This window comes from Elephas maximus, chromosome 22 (genome assembly GCF_024166365.1).
Source record: "Elephas maximus indicus isolate mEleMax1 chromosome 22, mEleMax1 primary haplotype, whole genome shotgun sequence".
Classification (NCBI taxonomy): domain Eukaryota; kingdom Metazoa; phylum Chordata; class Mammalia; order Proboscidea; family Elephantidae; genus Elephas; species Elephas maximus.
In genome coordinates, this window is record NC_064840.1 from 19,112,957 (window position 1) to 19,124,968 (window position 12,012).

The following is a 12,012-nucleotide window of genomic DNA, read 5'->3' on the forward strand; positions in this document are numbered from 1 at the left end:
AAGTACAAGCTGCCCGCGGCGCACGCCTGATCAAAACCCCGCCCTCTGGCCACCGAATGGGAAACTGCGAGCTTCGGATGATGGGAAAATCTCTAAATACACGCCATTCATATTAACTTTACATATTTGTAAAAGATCCTGTCAGAAAAACAATTCTTTAACATGGCATATATTCCGCCACAACTTCGGACAGAAGTTGGGTCTTTGGGCAGGAAGTGGAGGGCATAGAGGAAGTCATGAAATGAGCGTGATGACTGTAGTTAAGGTTTTGACGCCATTTTGAGAAGGTCAAAGGGACTCCTCGAATATATGCATTAATGCCTCTTGTGACCTGGCGCGTGGTTCAGTCACCTCAGCAACCGAGACACAAACGTAGTGAAAACTCCAAGTCCTTGGAGAAGGATCGATTGCGCTATTTATGAGAAAAATTCATTTCCCAAAGAGATTCCTCTCATTATGTAAGGACTGGTGCCTAATCCAAAACCAAGCCCTTTACCGAGTGGATTCTGACTCACAGCGACCCTAGAGGACAGAATAGAACTGCCCCATAAAGTTCCCGAAGAACACCTGGTGGATTCGAACTGCAGACCTTATGGTTAGCAGCCATAGATAGCACTTAGCCACTACACCACCAGGGTTTCCGGCTGGCACCTGATAGGACCGGTGCCTAGTAGGTGTTAAACGCACACATGAGTTTTCCGGTTTTATAAGATATTCTGCAAATCAATATGAATTATTTCCTAAGCATTTATTTAGAAACTCTTAACTGTCAAGTATTACCATATAAATTTTGATAGTTTACTGTTGTATAGAGAGAAATAGATAAAGAATATTTTTAAATAGGTATATACTTTTTTAATTCAGGGCATGGTGTTCATTTCCTCCTTAAACTCCCATTTTTGAGCTAGGAAACTATTGTTTCTTTATTGCCTTTCTCCCTCGTTAGTAAGCTTAGTTGGGACAGAAATTACATTTGTTTTGCTTTTCGTTGGCTCGCCAGAGACTAGTATAACGCCTTGACAAGTAGGAGGTGCTCAATACATATTTGCTGAATGGGCGAAACAATTTTATTTGAATTAATGCAAAAAAAAAAAAAAAAAAGAGACGCTTAGAGAGCTGATGTCATTCGTCTAGGGTGACAACCAAAAACCAAAAAAACCAGACCCAGTGCCGTCGAGTCGATTCTGACTCATAGGGACCCTATAAGACAGAGCAGAACCGAAGAGCGCCTGGTGGATTCGAACTGCCGGCCCTTTGATTAGCATCCGTAGCACTTAACCACTACGCCACCAGGGTTTCCAGGGTGACAACCAGGAAGGGGCAAAATCAGGACTCTAACCCAGGGTTGTTCGAATCCCAATTGTACCTAACTCTAAGCGACCTCAGACAAGTTATTAAACCGCTCGAACCTCAGCGTCCTTAGCTGCAAAAAAGGATGAGAGAGCGGACTGGGTGACCTTGTGTGCTGCATTAAGTCGGGTCCCTCACCCCAGCTTTAGGTCCTTTCCCATCCAGAACGCAGCACCTAGGACTCGCTTTCGTGGTACTTGGACCTTCCCGCTCCCAGCCCCGCCAGCCCCCGGAGAGGTGTGGTCAAGGTGGGGACAAAGCACGAACCGCACGGGGCCGAAGGGCGCAGGCGCGAAGGCGCGGTGACGTAAGAGGGGGCGCGCCCTAAGCGAAGCCCGTCGCTCGCTGCAGGGCGAGCCACGCCCCCGGCCTCGCTCTTGGCTGGCGCAGGCGCGACCCCGCAAGATGGCGGCGGCTGGAGCGGGTCGGCTGCGCCGGGCGGCGTCGGCCCTGCTGCTCCGGAGTCCTCGCCTGCCACCCCGGGAGCTGTCGGCCCCGGCCCGGCTTTATCACAAGAAGGTAGGGGCAAGCATAGGGTGCGCGGGGGACGAACGGGCGAGGATCGCCGAGGAGACGAAGGTGTCCGGAGGCGTGGGGGAGGATCGGGTTGGGGCCGGCGACCGGGGGACTGCGCGGCCTGGAGCTTCCTGCAGCCCGAGGTCCGGGGATCCCCCGGCCCTGGGTGGAGGGACTGTCTCCTCCCACACCTTTGCCTCAACTAACTTTCTCTCGTTTCGCAATGGAAATAAAAGTAATAGCCGCTGCTTGTCGAGTGGCGACTTCCAAAGGGCCTTACTGCTCGTTGCTATTTTGTGCGTCACAGCCCTTAAACTTCCCTAACAGGACTCTTCTGAGTTCTTGGACCTGTTATGACTTGTCAGCCTGACGCTAGGGCACGAGCTCCTCTTCAGCCAGGCCACTGCCCTGGCTAAGTGACCTTGGGCAAGTCACTGCCCCTCGCTGGACCTCATTCTTTTCATTTGTAAGTTGGGAATCTTAGCAGTCCCTTCCTACAAGAGAGAATGCGTGTAGAGTTCTCTGCATGGTACCTGGCACATAGGCCCAACACACGGAGACCATCGATGATGCTGCTGCTATTAGTATTTTAATAAAATGATCTCAAGCGCTATGGCGGACCTCACAGCGATGACCAAGATCTATCTGCTTGTGGAGCCCATAGCCTCGTAGTGGAGTCAGGCACATGACCAACAATCAGTCACAATGTCCTTGTCTTTGTTTTTTTCTGTTGGGGGGTGGTGTGCGTGCGTAGATTGCAGCCCTTGCCTTCTGGAAGCTTAACGTCCCCTAAAGATGAGACTCTTCTGCTCGGGAAACAACTAAAGATCGCTGGAAATCAACATGGGGCAGAAGTCCAGAGTGGATTTTATCTTGTGGGTCCTTGGGCTTAGAGTCAAAATCAGTGGTTGTATAGGCAAAGGGGAGGAGACTGGAAGATCAGGATAGTTACTGCTGTGCTAGCTGGGAAACAAGCCTCAAGATTACTAAAGCCTACTGTGTCGGACTGAATGGGTATTTATACTGTTCTGGCTTCACCACGTTTGTCAAGGGCTAGGGCACTCTCCTAGACCCAGGGAGAGGTTTTGTTGACAGCCCATGGTGACTGAACTTGGGCTAGCAGCCTTTCAGCCACTAGGGCGCGCTGCTGAACCAGTGTTATTTCAGGGCCATGAAATACAGTAATGAGACTTTATTTTTTAAAAAATCGTACATAGATGGCCACATTCCATAGCATTCTTCTTTCGACAAGAGTCATCTTGAACCTTCTGGGAATGCTTTCGTAATTATTTTAAGAATTTGTTTATAGTAACCTTTTTTTTTTTTAGATCATTATCTTTTGAAAATTGACTTTATTTGGAAATAATAGAAATGCTGTGTGAGCCCAAGTCTCGTGACTTGGTTTGTGACTAAAAACCTCCTGGGACTAAGACATAATTTAGCTGATTTTTCTCCAGGATCTCAAACAGTGTCTGAAGGTAGTTGGAGAGGAGATACAAAAAGGTTTTGGATAACAAATGGTTCTCACTGACACGAATGTAGGCCTTTCTCCCCAGGTGACTCTTGGTGTTTGCTGATTGCCTGCCAGCTTCCGGTTGCAGGCCCTATGCCAGGCTCAGAGAACATGGGCTGGTAAGATTCGGTCACTGACTTGGAGGAGCTGACAGTCAAGTTGAGGGGACCGGTACCAAAAAGAGAGTGGTCTTGATTTCTCTTACCCTTCTCATTTCAGGTTGTTGATCATTATGAAAATCCTAGAAATGTGGGGTCCCTCGACAAGACGTCTAAAAATGTCGGAACTGGACTGGTAGGGGCTCCAGCTTGTGGTGATGTAATGAAATTACAGGTAGGACGGGTTTTCTTCGTCTCTCACGGTGGTAGCAGTAACCCCTTTGAAGATAGCACCAAACCAAACCCAGTGCCGTCCAGTCGATTCCGACTCATGGCGACCCTACAGGACAGAGTAGAACCGCCCCATAGAGTTTCCGAGGAGCGCCTGGTGGATTCAAACTGCCGACCCTTTGGTTAGCAGCCATAGCACTTAACCACTACGCCCCCAGGGTTTCTGAAGGTAGCACAGGACCGGGCAATACTTCATTCTCTTATACATAAGGTGGCCATGAGTTTGACCCCACTGCACAGCAACTGACAACAACAGCAACTTTGCTTATATGGTGCTGCGGAGTTTACAAAGCATTTGCACGTACAGCGTTTTGTGTGGTCGCCATCTTTATTCCTATGAGGCGGGATGAGTCCATGTTAAATAATTAGTAGAAAAAAAAATTTTTTTTTCTACTAATTATTAAAAAAAAAAAATTATTAGCAGGGACTAAATCCTAGTTCTCCTGCTGTTACACTCTGCCCAGCCTTTCTGAAATAGTGATCTCACAGCTCTGCTCCCTGTATCAGCTCGAATTTCATCTTCTGCTAAGTAAAAAGTGTTGTAAATTTTACTGATCGAAGGAAAACCACAACTGTTTAGCTAGCAAACTTCAGTAAGACAAGAAACACAATAAATCAAATCTCTCCCCAAACTGGAGGCAAAATGAAGGTAGTGGCTGGCGCACTGGGTAAACTATAGCCTTATCCACAATGTTCTTCATCATGGGGTGTGGGCAGCCTCCCAGAGGTTTCCATGCTTATCTTGGGAAACAGAAACAAGGCAGGAAGGACCCACTAAATGCAGTTTGTGCCAAAGGAAAAAGCATTAACCAGAGAGCTCTATTGCATGCCCTCCTGCGTTTAAGGAGGCAGATTGGCCCTGACGCCATAAACAGACTTCCTCAAATAGAACTGCATAGCCAAAAAGCAGACTACCTGTACCATACCATAGCATACCCATTGGCGTCAAGTCAATTCCAACTCATAGCCACCCTATAGGACAGAGTAGAACTGCCCCGTAGAGTTTCTAAGGAGCAGCTGGTGGATTTGAACTGCTGTGACCTTTTGGTTAGCAGCCGAGCTCTTAAGCAGTGTGCCACCAGAGCTTTTAAAAAAAAGAAAAAAAGCAGCCTAGGATTGGGGGAAAAAAAAAGGGCGGGAGGCATGTATTTTTCAGCAGATCTTTACCAGCTAGACCTGTAGAGCTGTGGTATAATTTTCTACATTTAACTTCTCATCACTGAGCTCTTTGAAATAAAGCAAGCTCAGCAATTAAATGCCAAAAATTAAAGTGTAGAAAGCAAGACCAAAGCTCTTGCGGAGAGCCCCGGTAAGCCCCATGTGAGTCCCAGCTTCGTAGGTTTGGAAGGACAGCACCGGGATTCGCTGCCTAGCTCTTGTCTCTCTTGTAGATCCAAGTGGATGAAAAGGGGAAGATTGTGGACGCCAGGTTTAAAACATTTGGCTGTGGTTCTGCGATCGCCTCCAGCTCATTAGCCACTGAGTGGGTGAAAGGGAAAACGGTAAGGTCGCTCGCAGGTTTCGCAGAATTAACTCACAGTCTCCAGACACTTGGCTGTCATCGAAGGGTCAAGTGAAACAAAAAATTCTAATTTTTTTTTTTTTTCTTAGTTTCTTCTACCCAGAATTTGGTTAAATTCACCACCGTATTGAGTTTATGGATCGTTTTGTTAAGTGTTTTTTTTTTATTTTCGGTTCTTGATCGTTGTCTTCTTTATCTAGTGCTACTATAACAGAAACACCACAAGTGGGTTGCTTTAACAAACAGAAGTTTATTTTCTCGTGGTTTAGGAGGCTAGAAGTCTGAAGTCGGAGTGCCAGCTCTAGGGGCAGACTTTCTGTCTCTGTTGGCTCTGGGGGAGGTCCTTGTCTCTTCTGAGGTCTTGCTCCTGGGTGAGGCTTGGCATGTCTCTTCCCCCATCTCTGCTTCTTTTACTTTGTTTAATCTTTTGTATCTCAAGATAGATTGACTAGAGACACACCCTACGCTCATCATCCCTCATTAACATACCAAAGACAGCCCGTCCCAAATGGGATTATAACCACAGGCACAGAGGTTAGGATTTACAACACGTATTGCAGGGATGGGGGATTCAGTCCATCGCAATCATTTTTGTTTGTTTGGGTTTGTTTTGTTTTACTTAAATAGAAAAAAAGGTCTTTACTACTTCATTTGAACTGAAAAGAAATCTTTGGCCTTCTCTCAGGTTGCTTACGTTCTGACAATTTCTTACAAGGAGGTATTGGATCCGACATCAGGGAGCAGTCTGTTTCCTTGTTTGTTTTGTCCTTCCATGTTTCAGGAAGGATTCCAGGGGTCTTGGAAGCATTCATGAAATAAAAAGCCTGTGTTAAAAGGGCATTAAAGAATTAGAAGTACAGCAACGGTGAGGGCACGGTGAACAAACAAATGAGAACCATGCTCCAGGTGGCTGGTTAGCAGTTACTCTCATGGTGGAGAGGGGAAGCCAGGACATCATTTCCATCCTCTTCTCTGCCAAAGCCTCTTTCCCACCAGCTGCAGAAGTAGACCTGGTGGCACAGTGGTTAAGAGCTCAGCTGCTAACCAAAACATCAGCGATTCGAATCCAGCAGTTACTCCTTGGAAACCCTGTGGAGCAGTTCTCCTCTGTCCCATAGGGTTGCTATGAGTCAGAGTCTACTGGCTGGCAACAGGTTTGGGTTTTTTTTGGTTTGCAGAAATAAAGGACCCCAAGCCCAGTGTTGAATTGGACTTTCTAAAATTCCTCTCAGGGGCAGTTGTCATTAAGACCACTCAGAAAAGCCAGCCCGCAGGGTATTTGTTTTGAGGCCCTGAGGGACCAGGTTCCAAGTAGCTGAGTCACAGAGGAGTGTGCCCCAAGAGGCTGGCCAGTGGCTTGCAAGGCCACGTGCCACCTGCTTCCTGTGGTTCAGGGCCCTGGCTGGCAAGCTCCTCTGGGCCAAGGAAGCACAGCCCTAACCTATTCCTGGCAGAAATGGCCCTGAAGTGATTTTCAAGAGCTGTCTTCAGGAAAGGCTGGCAAAGTGGAGACAGGGCACCTATGGGCCCAGGACCTGGCCCTAAGAGAACTGCGATTTTTGATCAGAATATTGGGGGGCAGGGCCTTTCTTTAACCTCTTGATCCTCCCACCTGACTTTCCAAGAAGAGAATGTGAGTCATACTTAAGTGGAGTTAACAAAGTTAGGAGACATAGCCTGGGGGTATGGCTTTTGGGAACATCGGGCCCTCCTAAGGGCAGTGGGGCTCTGTTCCTCGTGAACAAGGAACTGCCTGCCTCATGTCCCCCAGGCATCCTTTTTACTCTGCCTGTGAGTGGAAGGCAAGGATGATACCCAGTGGGGAAGGCCCAGGCCCTACGGCTGCCGCAGCAGCTGGCCTCAGAGCCACGTCCATACAGAGGGTTGGGTATCAACGTGGAGGAGCTTCTCCTTCACACAGGGTGGAACCCACGGTCTCTCAGCCCAAGTCCTGCCCTGACAGCGCCACAGTGCTGGACTGCCATTGGCTTATTTACACGTCCCCAACCTCTCCTGAGACCATTCAACACTGGTAATTGTTTGTTTATTTATTTAGGAATTTATTTTTTACTTTTTATGTAAGGACATCAAAGAGGCTGAGATTCACAAAACTAACACAGGAAATCGCGGCCTTTTTAAAGAGCTCATGTTGCTGGCCTTGCGCAGCTTCATGGAACGTCTCACAGGTTCCACTTCTGGCTGTAGATGTGTCTTTGCTATCCCTGCTTACCCAGCCAAGCAGCGTAGATGTGTATGCTTCACACCGGAGAGTCCAGCTGCAGTTTTGATGCCCCCATGGGAGTCCTGAGAAGGTCCTTGGTTCTCTGAGTTAATAAGCAGAAGCACCCGCCATAGCCCGCCGGGCCGCAGGCTTTGGCCTTCCTTTGTTGTTGCCTGTCCCTCAGCAGTTAAAGCCCTGCTGGACCTGCTCATTCTTCCCCTCTGCCCCTTAGGTTGAAGAAGCCTTGACCATTAAAAACACAGACATCGCCAAGGAACTCTGCCTGCCTCCCGTGAAACTGCACTGCTCCAGTAAGTCTCTGCCCTGCGGACGCCGGGGAGCTGGGACCGCCAGTCAGGAGACACTGTAGTGGCATCATCTTGCATTTGTGGCAGGGTAATGAGGTCAAGGGAATCCGTGAGCCTTTTGGTCACGAGTTCCATCTTTGTAGCCGCACGAAAGCTGAGCTTATAGCTTTGTCTTTATGACCCTCAGAGGGTCGGCCCCCCATGATCTCACAGTGATCTCTAAGAGAGTCATACTGCGAGGTGACGTGCACCGGGCATCACACTGAGCCCTTGACATGCATCATCTCAACCTCAGAAACACCTTCCAGGTAGGTGTCATCACCCCTCTTACAGATGAAGAAATTGGGGCTCAGGTTAAGTTGCCCGCATTACACAGAGATTGGATGAAAGCTCCAATCTTTGCTTCCAGAGTCTGTACGGCTCCCATCCCACTGCACTGAAGTTATGACCAGCAGAGGGGAAAATTCAGCCTTGGCCGTGATCCTGTTGGTTGTGCGTTTCCTCACTTCTGTCTCAGTGCTGTCAGTATCAGGGTTGTCCTTGTATATGGGTGACTAAGCCCACTTGCGCAGGATTCCCCTCTACTCCCGCCCCTAGGAGAAGGCCCAGAGGCCTTCAGTTTGGTCTCTGTATTAAATCTAATCCCTTTTCCGTCTTCTTTTAGACTTCTTAGGAAAAGGGAATGGGAAACATTACCCTTAACATGTTGATGGAGGTTTACTGACCAAAGTAGTTAAAAATCAACAGAGAGCCAGGCCTCTTGCCAGGCTAAGACTCACAGGAGAGCCGGGTGCTAGAGTTGGGACAAGTTACGTGCTCTTCAGGAAGCCTGCTAAGAACAAGTTCCTTCCACTCGAGCTGGACTTTGAAGTCCCCGTGAAGAAAGGCCGTAGCTTGTAAACATTTTCTCATGTTTCCGGAAAGCTTCAGCCTTTCCGGTTGGGCATTTTTAAGTACTGAAACCTTTAGCTAATGCCCCCTGCTGCTGGTCCGCTTTCTGCTATCATTCCATCTCTTTAAATGTTTACTTTCCTCTCATGGCCTCATTTTTTTTTTTTTTTAATTATTTTGTTCTTGTTGAGAATATGCACAGCAAAACATACACCAGTTCAACAGTTTCTGTTATACCTTTCAGTGACCTTGATTACATTTTTTGAGTCATGCAACCATTCTCACCCTCCTTTTCTGAGTTGTTCCTCCCCCATTAGCAGAAACTCACTGCCCCCTAAGCTTCCTATCTAATCTTTCCAGTTGCTGTTGTCAGCTTGATAGTTCTTAAAAGAGCCTAATGCTTGAGGCAGACATTCTTTACTAGTTAAGCTAAACTATTGTTTGGTTTTAAGAAGACTTCAGGGAGTATTTTTGGTTTAAGGTTTAAAGATTATCTCAGGGCCGTAGTTTCAGGGGTTCAGCCAGCCTCCACGGCTCCAGGAAGTCTGGAGTCCATTAGAATTTGAAATTCTGCATTTTCCCCCTTTTGATCAGGATCCTTCTATAGAATCTTTGGTCAAAATGTAGTGGTAGACATGGCCTCACTTATATTATCAGCTCTTAAAGTCTTGAAACTTGTGTTCAGTGGAGGGTGATTTGATGGGCACCAGCCCATTAACCAATTGACCTGGCCTAATCCGTGCCAGCTAGTGCAGCCGACATGCGCTACATAGACTGGCACGTGAGCAAAAGCGAACTAGCACTTATTAGGTCCCTACTGTGGGTCAGACACTATGGAAGTCCACTCATTCAGTCCTCACACCCTAGCAAGAAAAGCAGGATTACCCCAGTTTTACAGAAGAGAAAGTGGGTTCCCAGAGGCTGAGAAGCCAGCCCGGAGTCCCAGGTACTTAAACCGCAGTCTGTGGCTCCAGAGCCAGAACCTTCGGAAACAGAAATTCCCCCTTTTCTTGTTCGTGGGCACAGCACTTGACGGTTATTAGCTAACAACAGCTCACATTCATCGAGCACCTTCCAGGGCCCTGCTCTAAGCACTTGAAGTGAGCGAACTCAATCCCGCCAACCCCCACGGGAGTAGCCCCCGCTCAGGAAACAGCTGGCCGGCTTGCTCCTCATCCCCCAGCACCGTGGCTGGGTGAAAAGCCTTTCTCAGCACCTCTGTCCTCCAGTCCTTAAAGATTCTGTTCCTGAGACCCTGTCCACCAGGTCTAGAAACATGCTCTTTTTTCTTCCGTTACTTCCAGTGCTGGCTGAAGATGCCATCAAGGCCGCCTTGGCTGATTACAAACTGAAACAAGAGCCCAAGAAAGGAGAGGCAGAGAAGAAATGAGCCCTTAACGGGGCTGCCAGCAGATTCCATTGCTGCTCGCCGCCCACCGGCCGTCACCTTAGATGTTCAGAAGACCCTCACACTACAGCTCCCACACTACCTGCTGTTCGTCTGTGGCACTGATGCAAGTGAAATATACGATTTAATTTTTCTGAATCCCGTGGTTTCTTTCAGCCCATTCTTATCGCCTTAACCAAGTTCAATGTATATTTTGAATTGTGTGTGTAGCCTCAAGCTGAAATCAGTAACAATGTCACGGTAGCCCGTGGAGTGCGTAAGTAGCTACTTTTACCTGGATCTATTTTTGGAAGATTACCAGGAGAATGCCTTCAGTGTGATTATTTGATGGCACCAATTGTTGTACATAGGACAGACCTGCATATAGATATGTATAATATAATGTATAATAAAAGAGTGTAAGATGATGTTTTTCTCTAATAAGCCTTGTCTTTTTGGATTGCTCACCCCAAAGTGCTGCCCAAAACCCCTTAGGGTTCTCAAATACTGGACCTCAATGGCGTTTGCACCTTTCTGAGCAGATTGGGCGATAAGGACCACGTACAGAGATCTTTACAGCCAAATGCGTGAGGTGTTACATGGGCAAGGGTAGCAGGAAATGGTCCTTTTTTTGATCCTCTTTGTAAAAGAATAGGCTAGCAACTCAAAGTGAATTCTGAAAGTTTTTTGTTTTTTTGTAAGTTACTGGTTTGTGAGATCCTGGAAAATCCGGGTCAAAATGATACCCTAAAGTTATGGCCCATATATGTAAAAATCATCTGGAAGTTTCCAGGCCCAGGATCCTGTCTTTGGTCATGCAGGTGACCTCGATGCCCCTCACTTTTGAGACCCTCCTGTCCTGGGTGGTTTGGCATGGTGGCAGGTGAGCCAAACCGCAGGGAAGAAACTTTTGTCGCGACTTGGACCTGCCCAAGGAGGATATTTGAGTGGTCCGTTCGGAGCTGTCTTTAGCTGTGCAGCACACCTAACCATGTTTCTAAATCTCCATCGCTGGCTCAGGGAGGAGGAACAGACCTTCCAGTCAGTCCCTGTCCATCCTACCCTTACCTGCCCCCAATGTTGAGGAGCAGGGGTACCATTCCAAGGGGGTGCAGTCATGCTCCAGCTCAGATCCCAAGAAAGGAAGCCCAGTTCTTGAGTGAAAACGTGGGAGACTGAAATTATCAACAAATAAGTCTCAAATCTTCAACTTTACGAGAGTAAGGTTGTTTTTTTCTGATGGTGGTTTTCTGGTCCAGGCATGAGCTGGCTGCCCCTGAAATATAACCCCTTTGTAAAACAAAAAAAAGCAAACAAAAAAAGGTACCCTGGGCTCTGGTGAAGGACACAGAACTTCAAAGGCCATTCCCTCCGCAGCCTGTGGAGAAGGCCACAAAGCAGGGCCTTTATAAGACTCAAAATTAGAGCTGCCGGGTGGAGCCCTGTACAAGTGTCCTGGGCGGGAGTGTTCTGCTCTTTAATTCAAGGTCCCTCTAAGCCGAGTTTCTCTTGCCTTTCTTTGTTACAAGTGCCAACGCTGCAGCTCCTCACCACTTTTCTTTGCAGTTCTTAAAACAAGAAGTTTTGGTCCCTGTAACATCCTCTGAGAGCCGAAATGGAATTCTGCACATCAGAAGCTGCTCTTAACCCAAACCTGTTAAACCTGTTGCCGTTGAGTCGATTCCGACTCATAGCGACCCCATAGGACAGAATAGAACTGCCCCATAGAGTTTCCAAGGAGCACCTGGTGGATTGGAACTGCAGACCTTTTGGTTAGCAGCCGTAGCACTTAACCACTACACCACCAAGGTTTCCCTGCTCTTAACAATCAGAGCAATATGTCCAGCATAGCCTGAACCTCAAAACATGGTTGTGTAGTAAAAAAAAAAATTAGAAAGGAATGAATACTTGTTTC

General features: G+C 47.6%; 1 protein-coding gene across 1 annotated transcript; it reads left to right on the forward strand.

Moving 5' to 3' along the window:
- Positions 1-1,715: 1,715 nt before the first annotated feature.
- Positions 1,716-10,525, forward strand: ISCU (iron-sulfur cluster assembly enzyme). The gene is made up of 5 exons (XM_049866467.1): positions 1,716-1,869; positions 3,599-3,712; positions 5,160-5,270; positions 7,744-7,822; positions 10,015-10,525. Exons 1-5 carry the CDS (start codon positions 1,756-1,758, stop codon positions 10,098-10,100), a joined length of 504 nt encoding a protein of 167 aa, XP_049722424.1. The 5' UTR covers positions 1,716-1,755; the 3' UTR covers positions 10,101-10,525.
- The last annotated feature ends 1,487 nt before the right edge of the window (positions 10,526-12,012 follow it).